General features: G+C 40.3%; 1 protein-coding gene across 3 annotated transcripts in view; it reads left to right on the top strand.

Moving 5' to 3' along the window:
* The window catches only part of LOC140477373 (ras-related protein Ral-A), a 51,689-nt gene extending 37,042 nt beyond the window's left edge, over positions 1–14,647 (top strand). For all 3 annotated transcript variants that reach the window (XM_072571166.1, XM_072571165.1, XM_072571167.1), the window contains 2 exons: positions 5,502–5,676; positions 11,633–14,647. In XM_072571166.1, coding sequence (XP_072427267.1) covers positions 5,502–5,676; positions 11,633–11,755 — 298 coding nt within the window. In that variant the 3' untranslated portion in view covers positions 11,756–14,647. The remainder of the gene's footprint in view (positions 1–5,501; positions 5,677–11,632) is intronic.
* Positions 14,648–15,192: the final 545 nt, after the last annotated feature.

Genomic DNA, 15,192 nt, shown 5'->3' with positions numbered 1-15,192 from the left:
GAAAAGAGACTAAGATCAATCTGCCTTTTGGAGGGGTGACTCTTCAATTTGTACCTTAGCTGTGCAAGTCAGTTCTGTGATTCGGAGTCACTTAGGTTGTGACAGCAAAATAAAGTCCTTGAGAGCTAAGAGTCAAATTGGTTCTGATAATGTCTAATAGATTTTTAGCTGTTATAACATTAACAATACTTCTGTTTAGAATAAAATTGTCTAAGCATTCTCTTCAGTTTACAAATTTGCTTTTTAGGTTTTTATGGTTTGCATTTCATCTTTAAAGTCCTGTAAGATCCTTTCAGTGCTTCACTAGAAGTTTGAATTTTTATTATTTGCTTCTAGGAGGATTTTTAAAATCCAGGATGGGAACTCTTAACCGTTTGACTTTTGGAAATTAATGTTTCCATTTGTTCAATATGTCAATATTGAATAACTTGCTAACAAATTATTGTACATGTAACTGTGTAATCTTGCTCTTTTGTATGGATTTTTGCTGTAGCCTTAACACCATGTGGATTCTTTTGAAATGTGCCACTTTTTTCACTAAACAGCTGTTATGATTAAATACTATTTAATGCTGTTGATTACTGGGAGTAAGCAGTTAAAATTGGCAGTTGGGCATAGCTGGACACATTTTTATATATCCATTCTATCTGGGATGGAACTTCTAATGGATGGTTCTGCAGCAGTGTGCTATGGCATTAAAGCTAAGGTGTTGGGCTTCTAGCTGTTGCTGTCCACTGTGAAACTTGGCTTTTTGTTTTGTAATCTCTCAAAGTAAATATAATTAGCTGAAGACCGTAGCATCTACTTGGCACATCTAATTGAAATTAGATGCGAACACTTTCTGCGCATGTATGTTGGGCCCTACCGTTGTTGAGGATGAGAATTTTGTCTTCTGTGTCTGCTCAATTGTCCACAATTTAAGAAGGGTTTCAAAGCTTTGTGATCTCACTTGTAGAAACTTTTCACCGTCTGTGCCTTGTTGCTGTTGCTTCTGTTTAGCATGTATGTGAAGGCGCTTCACCAGATTAGCGTCTCATTTTCAGGTATGTCAGGTACTCTGGATTTATAAAGTTTGTAAAAGAACATGCTCAGTGTTTGCCTTCTCACTTGATTTGAGGTTTAAGAAATATGCAGCTTCACTTAGTTACAGATTAAGTTTCCAATTCTGATGCACTCCCACTCAGTCATACAGCATGGAAACGGACCCTTTGGTTCAATCAGTCCATGCCGAACATAATCCCAAACTAATCTTATTCTGCCTGCTCATGGCCGATATCCTTCCAAACCTTTTCTATTCCTGTCCTTGTTGAAATGTCATGTTGTAACTCTGCCTGCATCCACAACTTCATTGGAAACTTCATTGCACATGCAAACCATCATTTTTTGGTTCTTAAAAATTACCCCTCATGTCTTTTTTTTAAAAATCTCTCTCCTCTATCTTAATGTCTCCCCTCGTCTTGAAATCTCCATCCTAGGGGAAAGGCACCTACCATTAACTCTGCCTATACCCTTCAGATTTTATAAATCTCTAAGGTCACCTCAATGTCCTATGCTCCAGTGAAAATGTCACAGCCTCTCCAACCTTTTTCTATAATTCAAAATTTCCATCCCAACAATGTCCTGGTAAATCTCTTCTGAGCTGGCTGTAGCGCAATATCCTTCCTTTTAACAGGGTGACCAGAAGTGGGTTCTCCTTTTTGACCAGTTTTGAACTACTAAAATTTTTATAAATTTTGCTCAGTTCAAGTACTACCGCAAATGAGAAATGGTGTCCTCCGTGTGAATTTTGGCCCTGGACTTGGCAAGAATTCTGTCATCACTGTTGCCATATCTATGTAGATTGGAAAGGGTGAAGTCATGTAGGTTGTTCCCTTGTGTTGGTTCTGTCACTTCTCTTGATCCTACTAGTATAAACCATAGTTTTGTGAAATGGTGTGGTTTTCTTCAGTTTGTTACATTTTGTCTTAACTTTGTCCAGCAGCTTGCTTTTTCCACTAGTAATAACACGAGACTATCCATATCTGCAGCATCTGATAATCCTGTTTTCTGGAGTTCTTCCATTCATGTACTGAAACTGAACTGTAAACTAAGTTGTAGGTGAATTTTGAAGATTATTTCTGTTCTAATGGATAAGTAATAGCCCTGATCATTATGACTTCAATTCTCTGTTGTATCCTCTGACTCTGCAAGGAACAAAGCTAGTAGTATTGTGTGTATTTCTAATTTTTTTCTGACTTGTGTCGAATTACTTGTATTCATGTTATCCTTTTGCAGGAGTTAAGACAGTCCAGTTTATAGATCTCTAAACTAACGTCAGTACAGCTTTTTTGACATAATACATGGGGGGGTTTTTAATGTAAGTTAGAATTTTACATCACTGATCCAATTTTCAAGGAAAGGAAACAATTCATTCCGCCGCCTTCGCCTCCGTGCCTACTACTTCAACTAAGACTCTCGCCCACCCTCTGACGACCCTTTCTCCTGCCTGCAACACACCCCATCCACCTGGACACCCCATGCTGGCCTCTTACCCGCCCTCGATCTCTTCATAGCCAACTGCCACCACGACATTAACCACCTCAACTTCTCCACTCCAACACCTCTCCCTCGGAACGTGCAGCCCTCCACTCCCTCCGTTCCAACCCCAACCTCACTATCAAACCAGCAGACAAGGGAGGCGTCGTTTGGCACACCGACCTTTACACCGCTGAGGCTAAACGCCAGCTCGCAGACACCACCTCCTACTGCCCCCTTGACCATGACCCCACCTCCCACCACCAAACCATCATCTCCCAGACCATCCAGAACCTTATCACCTCAGGGGATCTCCCATCCACCATCTCCAACCTCATAGTCCCACAACCCCACACCGCCCGTTTCTACCTCCTGCCCAAAATCCACAAACCTGACTGCCCAGGCCGACCCAATGTCTCAGCCTGCTCCTGCCCCAGCCCCACCGAACTCCTCTCTGCATACCTCGACATGGTCCTGTCCCCCTTAGTCTAAGAACTCCCCACCTATGTTCGGGACACCACCCACGCCCTCCACCTCCTCCATGATTTTCGCTTCCCCGGTCCCCAACGCTTTATCTTCACCATGGACATTCAGTCCCTGTACACCTCCATCCCCCATACGAAGGACTCAAAGCCCTCCGCTTCTTCTTTTCCCGCCGTACCAACCAATACCCTTCCACCGACACCCTCCTTCGACTGACTGAACTGGTCTTCACCCTGAACAACTTCTCTTTCCAATCCTCCCACTTCCTCCAAACCAAAGGAGTAGCCATGGGCACCCGCATGGGGCCCAGCTATGCTTGCCTCTTCTTAGGATATGTGGAACAGTCCATCTTCCGCAGCTACACTGATACCACCCCCCACCTTTTTCCTCCGCTAAATCGATGACTGTATCGGCACTGCCTCGTGCTCCCACGAAGAGGTTGAACAGTTCATCCATTTTACCAACACTTTCCACCTGGACCGTCTGACTCCTCCCTCCCCTTCCTAGACCTTTCCATTTCTATCTCGGGTGACCGAATTGACATGGACATTTACTATAAACCAACCGACTCCCACAGCTACCTAGACTACACCACCTCCCACCCTGCCCCCTATAAAAACGCCATCCCATATTCCCAATTCCTTCGTCTCCGCCGCATCTCCTCCCAGGAGGACCAGTTCCAAAACCGTACCACCCAGATGACCTCCTTCAATGTCCCCCCAGACGTAGTCGACGATGCCCTCCACCGCATCTCTTCCACTTCACGCTCTTCGGCCCTTGAGCCCTGCCCCTCCAACCGCCACCAGGACAGAACCCCACTGGTCCTCACCTACCACCACACCAACCTCCATGTCCAGTGTATCATCCGCTGTCATTTCTGCCACCTCCAAACAGACCCCACCACCAGGGATATATTTCCCTCCCCTCCCCTATCAACGTTCCAAAAAATCACTCCCTCCGTGACTCCCTTGTCAGGTCCACACCCCCCACCAACCCAACCTCCACTCCCGGCACCTTCCCCTGCAACCGCAAGAAATGCAAAACTTGCGCCCACACCTTCTTTTTCCCACCCCCCCTTCCTTCCCACCAAGGCCCCAAGGGACACTTCCATATCCGCCACAAATTCACCTGCACCTCCCCACACATCATCTATTGCATCCGCTGCACCCGATGTGGCCTCCTCTATATTGGGGAGACAGGCCGCCTACTTGCAGAACGTTTCAGAGAACACCTCTGGGACACCCGGACCAACCAACCCAACCACCCCGTAGCCCAACACTTCAACTCCCCCTCCCACTCCACCAAAGACATGCAGGTCCTTGGACTCCTCCATCGCCCGACCATGGCAACACAACGGTTGGAGGAAGAGCGCCTCATCTTCCGCCTGGGAACCCTCCAACCACAAGGGATGAACTCAGATTTCTCCAGTTTCCTCATTTCCCCTCGCCCCACCTTGTCTCAGTCAAATCCCTCGAACTCAGCACCGCCTTCCTAACCTGCAATCTTCTTCCTGACCTCTCCGCCCCTACCCTACTCTGGCCTATCACCCTCACCTTGACCTCCCTCCACCTATTTCATTCCCAACGCCCCTCCAAGTCCCTCCTCCCTACCTTTATCTTAGCCTGCTGGACACACTTTCCTCATTCCTGAAGAAGGGCTTATGCCCGAAACGTTGATTCTCCTGTTCCTTGGATGCTGCCTGACCTGCTGTGCTTTTCCAGCGGCACATTTTCAGCTCACTACTCAATATTGTCATAGCTGATTTGCTAATTGTAGTTGTACTTGAATGCTAGCTGTCTATTCCTCATATGAATGCATTTGTGTCTCAACATTAAATGGGCATGAAACCTCTGTGCTTTGTTGTTCTTACTACTAATACATGTGTTGTCTATTCACTGAACATGTGTTCTTGCCACGTAATTGTCCTCCTCTTCTCTCACATTCCCACTTTGTATTCTATACAAATTTGGATACAATACTGTCTATGTAAGCCTATACGGTAACATGGATAGGAAATAACTAAGCTACCATCATGAGTCCTTGTACCATTCCACTAGTTACATAATATCTTTAATTACAGTAGCAATGCCTGTGCTAGATTCTTGGCTGGATTTATCAAATCACATGCACTTTCAGTCCACTAGCCAGATGTTGGAGCTTTGAGGTGGTCCAGATTGACATAATAGACTGAGTTCATGTCACCTTTTTGCTTAGTTTTCTGCTTCTCAGCTGTTTATTTTTTAAATTTAATTTCCTACATGAAACTGTGTCTCTTCATTCAGAATGTATTGTGATCATCCTGTTAAGAGGATGGCATTGCAAGCCTCGAGTTGAAACATTGTCATAAAAAAAAAATCTGATAAATACTATATTCTCCAGAAGGCAGACATGCCATAATTCATTTAACCAACATTTTCCAATGACATTTTGTCAAACTACAAGAGGAACAGACTTAAGATTCCATTAGAATGATTTTAAAATATAGTAATTTGGACTTGTTCCAGGGAACAGATTCTTCGGGTAAAAGAGGATGAGAATGTTCCCTTTCTGCTTGTTGGCAATAAATCCGATTTGGAAGACAAACGACAAGTATCGGTGGATGAAGCAAAGAACAGAGCCGACCTATGGAGTGTGAATTATGTAGAAACATCTGCAAAAACAAGAGCCAATGTTGATAAGGTATCCCAATTTTAATTGAATGTAATACCTCAGTGGTGGTGTATACGGGTTCATTCATACTCTTTCAAATGTATCCCTTAAAATTTAAGTTTTTTTTGTTTCCTCTTGGAAAAATTTTCTTTCTCTGAATCATTAGTTGCGGCTTTGATTAATAGCACATGAATATGATAGGTCGGTTAATTTGTGCTAAACTTTTGAAATTCATAGGATGTGAGTGTCACTGGCTCGGTTAGCATTTATTGCCTGTCCCTAGTTGTACAGAAGGCAGAATGCTGTGGGTGTGGAATCATGTGGGCTAGACCAAGTAAGGATGCCAGGTTCCTTCCCTATTGGACATTGGTGAGCCAGTGAGGTTTTGTTTTACAATGATTCATGGTCATCAGTCTCTAATTTCCAGAACACTACCTGTGTCTCTGGATTAACAGTCCAGTGATAATACCATAGGCCAGTGCCTTCCCACTGAATTGCACAGAATGGGCCCTTTCTGAATTGGATTTAACTAGTGTGCAGTTTGCCATTGTCCAAGTATATTCATTAGTTTTTGCTTTTGAAGACTGACGTTACCAGTTTTATTTTCCAAAAACAATTGTTGTCAAGAGTTGTTTGACTTGAAGGAAGAAAATGAATGTACTGCAGCCAAATTTGCTGGTTTAAAAATAGGTGGAAACGCCAGCTGAGATGGATCCAAACATGATTGATAGTATGGTAACACAGATTTAAGTGAACAAAGTCTGGCAAATGGAGTATGATGTGAGAAATTGAGTATTCTCAATTTAAAAATCAACAAAGTAACAGTATATTACTCAAATGGAGAAAAAAACTGCAGAAAGCTGAAACACAAAGGAATGTGGGAGACTTGCGCATGAAGCACAGGATGAGTGCCCAGGTGCACCAGATAATTGAGAAAGCTAATACAATGTTGGCCCACATTTCATGAAGGTTGTAGTCCAAGACTAGAAAAGTCTTATTGTGACTGTACATAAGAATGCTGAGAGACTACATCTGGAGTATAAAGTCAAAAATCACAACACCAGGTTATAGTCCAATAGGTTTAATTGGAAGCGCACTAGCTTTCGGAACGCCACTCCTTCAGGTGGTTGTGGAGGACACCATTGTAAGGCACAGAATTTATAGCAAAAGTTTACAGTGTGATGTAACTGAAATTATACATTGAAAAATACCTTGATTGAGTTTTTCATCTGTTCAAATATCATGATAGTTTCACTTCTTTCATGAGCAAAGGCTAAACAGTTCAGTCCTCTACTCACTGGAACTTAGAATGAGAGGTGATACTTAAGGGGCTTGACACTAAATGCTGAAATGGTTTACATGAAGTCTAGGGCCAGAATGCATAGTCTAAAAGGTGCCAGTGTAAAACTGAGTAAGAACCAGGGTTGTTTTTGTCTCCCCCAAACTCTCTGGCAAGAAATTGCAGAGTCCTCATTATGTAACATTGATATACTTGATCAGTATATCAAGAGTTACAGGGAAAGGGCAGGAAAGTGGATGTGCTCAATGTTAGATTAACCACGATCTTCAAATGGCAAAGCAGCTTCAAGTGGCTGAGTGACATATTCCTCTCCCTTTATGGTGGTTTGGTCTTCAACTGTTGAACTCTTTTTTTCATTGAGAAGTCTTGGACACTTGTAAAAAGTATACCGGATCTAATCAAATGACTAAGGAATGTCACAGTACAAATATAACAATGGGTCCAAACAAGTTTTCCATAAGGAAATATTTACAAACTAGCCCATAACATTGTAGGCAATGGCCAACCTTGCATTGACACACATCAATTGAAATAAAATCAAAAGCATTCATCTTTAGATGATGGATCATTGTTAACATAAAAGGAAATATAGGTAGAGAACAATGTAGATGGATTTGCTTAAACAGCATGGCTTGAATGGAATGTTAATACCTCTTATCTTCAGTTCCTGATCATAATGAGCAATTTCTTGTCCACAAGCATTTTCCCTGCTCCTGTTCTCACTCCCCAGCAAAAAGTCCTATATCTAAATATACTATAAAGAAAATATTTGTTTTTAAATATTTCTGTACCTATATTTCCTTATGTTAAAAATGATCAGTCATCGAAAAAATAATGCTTTTGGTTTTATTTCAATTGATGTGGGTGTCAATGCAAGGTTGGCCATTGTAGGCACGGGCAATGTTATGGGCTAGTTTTTAATATTTCATTGTGGAAAACTTGCTTGGACCCATTGTAGTATTTGTACTGTGATATTCTTTAGTCACTTGATTAGATATGTAATAGGTTGAAGTTTCTAGACCCATTTTTCCTGTCGGCCTGCACTTTATCTCCTTGATTGTCCGATTTCCCTTTTGAAAGTCATATTTGATCCTACATCCTTCGTACTGAGGCTGTGCATTCCTGGAGTTCCTCATTTCAATCCATTGCTATGGATTGTGCACTCCAAAGTAACAATCCTCACTAAGGGGAGATAGTGGCAGAATAGTATTGTCATTGGACTCATGATCTAGGACAATGCTCTGTGAATTAAATAAAAAATCAACTGACATTACTAGAGCAGTGTATACAAGGTGTAGAATTGTTAGGGATACTAAAGGCAAATGTTGAGGTGCCAGATATTTTTTCATTGAAACTAGCATTATATGTGTTTAGGTTTGGATATTTTTCAATAGATAAAAACACAACAAATGGCCTTGACATTTCTCTTAGCCCAGAGATATCTGTAAATGAGCCGTTCAAGGCTCTTGTCTCGTAATTCCTGCAGTGTAGAATTTAAAATTACCTGAGATGAAGTCTCTTGGAGAAATTACCATGCTTAAGGTAGAAACAACATAATATAAACACTCTGGAGTATGTAAATACTGTATATTCTGTGACTCTCAATCCATCAAATTGTCTGCACTACTAATGGTTCACAGCTAGCAGATCAGGTCTATGCTGTGCAGTAGTAACTGGTGGGAAATTAAACATCTAACATGAGATGGAGGGTCTATATCCCTATCACTAGTGGACAGCCTAGCACGTAGTGTTAAAACAGAGCTGAAGTACTTGCATCATCTTCGGCCAGAGTGCCAAGTGAATGATCCATCTCTCTCTCTTCTGGAGATCCTCAGCATTACACAGAGGGCATAGTGGATTAGCACTGTTGCCTCACAGCGCCAGGACATGGTTTCAATTCTAGCCTTTGGCGACTGTTTGTCTGTGTGGAGTTTGTACATTCTCCTCATGTCTGCATGGGTTTTGTCCCACAATCCAAAGATGTGCATGTCAGGTGAATTGGTCATGCTAAATTGCATTTAGTTTGGTGGGTTAGTCAGGGGAATGGGTCTGGGTGGGTTACTCTTTGGAGGGCTGGTGCGGACTTGGACAAAATAGGCTGTTTCCATACTGTAGGGAATCTAATTTAATCTACATATGTTGGTCTTTTTGACCAGTTTGACTCATTTAATATGCTCAGCCCTGCCAATATTCCAGCAAGAGTTCTGAAGATCTGTGTCCCACTGCTGCACTCCCAGCCAAGCTATTTTTCCCCATTTTAATATTTGTCACCTCTTGAGTATGTGGGACTTGAACCTGGGCTTCCTGGTCTACAGTTGGGGACATTGTGCTACAAGACCCCTACCCTAAGTTTTCTTTTTTTTAAAAGATTTTTTAAAAGTTTGACTATTTTCTAACTATTCTGAACAGGTTGATTATTATACACCCCTGCTGCAGGTGAGACTTATACGTGGGCCAGAAGGCCCAGATTTAGGGACATTACTATTCTGCCACGAGGGCACGTAGCCAAGCTTTATTTTTTTCAGTCACACCTAGCAGAGAAGATTGGTCATGTGGATCAATCATTTCAGACCCAGGAGCATCATTGCTGCAGTTCCTCACTAGTAGCAACTGAGGCCATACTGCTGCTTGGCAATGTGCTTTAATCAGCGAACAATGTTCAGATTATTTATGATTCAGTTGCTGGAACAGTCCATCTCTGGAACAAATTCCAGGCTCTGAATTAAAGGCAAGTAAATTTTTGCAATGCAAATTTTAGACTATGATCATATACATTAGTGAATCAAGCTACCCTTGATGTTCAATGACCTTACCATTGCTGAACCCCCAGGATGTTGATAGTGGGGGATTCTATTGACTAGAAATGGAACTGGACAGCCATACCAATAAGTAGCAACAGCAGCAGGCCAGAGGCTAGGAATTCTGCCGTGAGTAACTTGCGAGTGCCCGTCCCTAATGCCTGCCCAACAACTACAAGGCACAAGTTAGGAATACTGTCCATTTTCTTGGTTTCTGGTCTGAATACGTAGAGCCCAACACTATCCAGGACAGAACTTGATTGGCATACCCATCAACATTGACATTTTTTTTTATCACAATGTGTTCTCTGCAAAATACCCTGCAGTAATTCACCACGAATTCTTAGCACCTTTTCAAACTTGTGACCTGTACTATATGAATGGACTAGGGCAGTAGATGCATGTGAAGACCAAACTTCCAATTCCCCTTTAAGTGAGACACCATCCTGTCATGACAGTGTGAATAGATGAAATTCTGGGACTCCCTAACAACTCTAGTTGTCCCTACACTGCAGACTGCAGTGGTTCAAAATGGCAGCTCAGCGAAACCATAAGGCAATTAGGTTTGGGTGATACATTGGGCTCGCCAGCAACACCACCCCATGTACAAAGAAAAAAGATGCTCTCTCAAACCTTTTTCTGTCATTAACTGCAATCATGCTTGATCTGTGACCAAACTTCATTCACTCACCTTTTGATACCTTGGTCAACAAATATTTTTTTTAAAAAGTCCTTTAAAGATGATCTACTGTTTGTGGAGGTATTTTAAAATGTCTGCTACTTCCTTTGCATGTAGAAGTGTTTATGACACTCAGCTTTTGCATCATTCCTGTACACTCCCCTTTGGCAGCCTGGTTGCCCAGGCCAGTGGAAATACCTTGTTACATTACTACCTTAAAGCTTGGTCAAATCATCCTGTGCCTTTTCATGTTACAGGAAATAAAACTAATTTGTTTGATCTTGACTTGTGTCCAGTTATTATTCTGTGCTACATTTCTTTCAAGATTTTTATACCCCCAAAAGGATGGGGCCCAAAGCTGTTCAGTATTCCAGGTGTGATCTAATCAGTGCATTGTCAAGATGAATCATGATTGCTACCCTGTTCCTGTAGATATAAAGGCTGGGTACTGTTCTTTTATGCATTTTCTGTGCTTGTAGCATTTAATGATCTCTCTGTACCTGTACTTCTAAGTTTCTTTGCAACTCCACTGATTTCAGCTTGTATCACTAAACCAGTATCCTACCCATTTTGCAACCAACCAATATAGATAACTTCACATTTGTCTGCACTGAAATTCATGTGTTACGATCATCCCCTAGTATCGAAGAAATAGTAGATTTGTTTCAGTTTGGCTGTTGGAAAATTTTGGATATGGGGCTTGCTAACCTTAAGCTATTAACTAATATTGTCAATAGTTGAGGGCCCAATACAAATCCTTGTGGGACACCACTCATAATCTGCCAAGTGGAGTAACTGTTCACTATCCTTTGTCAGTGAGGCAATTAACAGGTCAATAATTTACTTTCAGTTTCCAACTTGCATTTGTATAACATCTTGAACGTAGACACAATACCAAGATGTTTTTGTTGTCAACATTGGAGCTGATATTGGTGCTCCTGAAATCTGGACTTGCCACCTCACAAATCATGGGTGCAACTTTCCTTATTTTGTACAAATATTTTAAATCGTAAACAAGCTAACATGGAAAATTCCTTGTTTGTTTTAAACTGTGCAAATGTGTGACATGCATTCAATTTCTTTTTCTGCTATGCATAACTTTCAAGTATTACCCTGTTTAGTTCAGTGTCTTTCCTTTCAAATGTCAAACTTTTTCCAGTCACATTGTCCTTCTATATACAATTTATAGACCTTTTTCTTTCCTTATAGGTTTTCTTTGACTTGATGAGGGAAATACGTGCAAGAAAAATGGAAGATAGTAAAGAGAAGAATGGAAAGAAGAAACGGAAAAGCATAGCAAAAAGGATCCGGGAAAGATGTTGCATTTTATAAACTCTGCAGACCAAACAATTTTAGAAGTTTAAGCATACTAAGTATCTTACTTCATTCACTGTCCTTCAAAGTGATTGAAGGTACACTATTGTTTTACACATTCTGGTTTCAGAGCATGAATTGAAGCCAACTTGAGGACACAATTGATCAGGAAGTTTTAATGTGAATCCGAAGCATTGCTTTTCTTTTGCGATGTCAAGTGGTATCTGGGCTTCAGATTTCAATTTTTTAATGTAAAATACCATTGGGCGTTTCTTTGGGTTAATCATTTCAGTCGTCAAATAGTTAAACTGGTAACTCACTTCTCTCGCAAGGCAAAGCACTTTGTTAAATCACGTTTTGAATCTGGACTATCAGCATTTGTAGATTCCTATAAAAGAGCCTTTCATTTTTCTCTGGTAAAGACCAGAGCTGAAGTGTACTGCTATTTGGAAGATAACTAGTTTGCATCTCACAGAACTTTATCTTGCTGGATTTGCTCTTTCCTTTAGAGAAAAAGCACTGTCTACTTGTAAGCTAAGTAGGTTGCACTGGTTTTTCACCTCTGAATTTTCTAAGATACTTGTTAATAACAGCACTCATTTTTAACCCATTGCAAGCTGAGATATAACTTACTGCATTGATGGTTTAAAAATCTTAAGTATTAAGAGCAACCTGTAAAATTTAAGTGTTTTCCTTCTAAATGAGCTTACTTGGGGTTTTGGCAGCTTCAACTGGCCGCTTAGCATTTGTTTTGCCTTTTTTATGAATGCTAGTTATTGTAGCATTGCCAGTAAACTTAGACTATTGGTGCCATGAATTTCTAATGTTACCTGTTAGTCAAACTATACTTCCAACAGTAGAGTGTACAGCAGCTTGTTTACGTCCCAGTGTCACTCTCTGATATTTGCTACATTGAAATTAAATAGGGAAAATTCCATGTGCCTGTGGTGTCATTACTTTCCTCCCTACAATGTTCTAAACCAGTTTTTAGTATGAGTAAAAAGGTGTGGGATGTTTAAATAATTAAGCCTAATTCCTCAACAATAAATTACTCCTGTTGTTGCTGTACTAAATAACAGGAATGCATGCTGTTTTAAGCTTGCAGTTTTGTTAATTGGAGTAAAACTGGAATTCTCATGAAGTTTCATTTTTGAATTAATGTTGAGTTACTCGAGCAGTAGTCAGTAGTTTTGCTTTGCTGTTGGCAGATTTAGCACTTGACATCTCTTTCAGCCCCCTGGAATTTAATAAACTTGTTTTGGTCTTGAGAGAGAAGTTTGGGAAGCTTGACCATGAAACTACCTGGGTTAAATTATGATCTCCAATTATTAGATTGCAAATAGCTGTGTATTATATCTACACAAGTGAATGGGTTAGTTTTTTCCTTTTAGTCACAGATAGGATTTGATCATATTAGTCTTTGATTTCAATGAGCCGCCTCCTACCTATGGCCTCTTGAGAAGCTTGCACCTGCTGTGACAGCCCATATAAGGTAGACACCTTGGAGCAATTTTAACACAACACGCTCACTGGAAACTGATCAAACTTAATATTGGTTTTACTCCCCTCCCAATGGAAGGAAATGTCAGTGGTGCATAGCAATTGTGTGGTGCAAAACTAGTGTTACATCTGATTCTGTGGGTTTCCTGTAAAGCAGGTTAGGTTAAATTATCTTCCCAAACTGAGAAACAGAAGGTGAACTCTGTCAGCATGGGATTCCTGAAATTTATGATCAGTTGGGATGAACATAAGTTACTCAGATGTAACAAATTTTGATTATGTCTGTAATAGGATGGGGAAAAATTGGGATTCTGTTTGCTAATGTGCTAGACCTGCATGTAGATGGATTTCGCTGTATTTGTCATATAAAGTAATTGTAAGTGGCATTTTGAGGCAGATTCTGGCTTTTCAAATGAGGCACTAATGCACAGTAAATACACATGCATATCAAGCCAGGCTGTACTGTAGAAAAGCAGTGTAAAACTTGTAAATAGAAACTTGTCTGAAAATGCCTTAATTTAAAAGCTTTACAGGTTACATCCATCAGGAGTGTGGCAAATGAATTATGCAGACAAAACTGCAAAGAACTTCTTACTGTAATCCTGTAAAATGTGCCATATTTTGGGTCTAATAGCCCAGAACACAATTCAGTTGACTTGATATTTGGGGCTACCATCTTCAGAATTATGCATTTTGGTTCAAATAGTTAAACTTTTTTTTGTAACATATATGTTGTCCTTCAAATTATAGTACCCAGCCTACAGGGAGATTAGTGGGAAAATGAAAGAATGAAGATTTGAACTGTTGGGTTTAGAAATCCCCACCAACCAGCCAATGTATTCCCTTTCTATTGGCTGAAGTTTACTGACACAAGGAATTGAGACATGTTCAAAAAAAGCTGTTTGGATTCTTTAGTTTCAAAGGAATGCCAGGATGACACCACTAAATCTGAAGTGCTGGGAACCTAGAATGTATCATATATACAGTAATTTGTTCTGTTGTTTTTTTATTTAGGTGCATTGTTTGAATTTTGTCATGTTTTAAACTTTTTATTGTTGTGTATTTGAAAGTAGGAGCTATTTCCACTGTATAGAATTGAGGGATGCCATGGAGAATTGCTGCAAGGTATATGAATCTTGTTTTGAGCATAAGCAATTTGGACACTTTTTTTTAAAAAAAAATATTTTGTGTGAACAGTGCATAGCAGTGAAATTTGTATAGCAGTGTGAATTATAAGAATGAAAATAATTCTAACCACTAACATTTAGACTTGCAGTATATGTGAAGCCTGGGTATTATGGTGTTATGAAGCTGAAAAACACAAGTGTTAAAAGCTGATGCCCTTGCCCATAAAACATTTTAATTGTATGTTGAACCATTACAAAATAAAATAACACTTTTTTTACAGCATTGTGTTGTAGGCTAAACTTCTCTTTAGCATGGAGTAACACACTCTCTTTTTCAATCAGTGATATACCTAAATGATCAAACTTAACTACCACAAAATATCCTCCATTGAAGACTGACTCGAAGAATTTTAGCTTCGAGATAAGTGTTCTGATCCCGGCAGTGTAAAAATCAAGGTGTGCTTATTTCAGTAAGGTGGATAGAGGATAATGCAGTCACATCCTAGAATCTAGAGTACAAAATGTTTATTATAGCAAATTTTGTGAACAAGGTTTGATCACAAATGAAGAAGGTCCCTAATGAAGGGAAGGAATTTACATCTTTATATGAAATTTGAATTTTATTTATGATGATTATGTTTTTAAGAATACAAGTCTTTGGTGACCAAAGTGACAATTGAGTATCATCTGGGGGTGTAATTGGCATCAAAATTGTTAATAGAATGAACCACATGGAAAACCAAAATGGACGTCAGTCGGAACAGTGAAGTTGAACGACTTCCATAATTGTCTTGTTAGAAGGGTAGAACCATTTTTTTTTTTTGGTTA

Source organism: Chiloscyllium punctatum, chromosome 5 (genome assembly GCF_047496795.1).
Source record: "Chiloscyllium punctatum isolate Juve2018m chromosome 5, sChiPun1.3, whole genome shotgun sequence".
In the NCBI taxonomy this organism is placed as follows: domain Eukaryota; kingdom Metazoa; phylum Chordata; class Chondrichthyes; order Orectolobiformes; family Hemiscylliidae; genus Chiloscyllium; species Chiloscyllium punctatum.
Note: the sequence above shows the minus strand (reverse complement) of the source record. Positions and strands in the feature narration are given on the sequence as shown.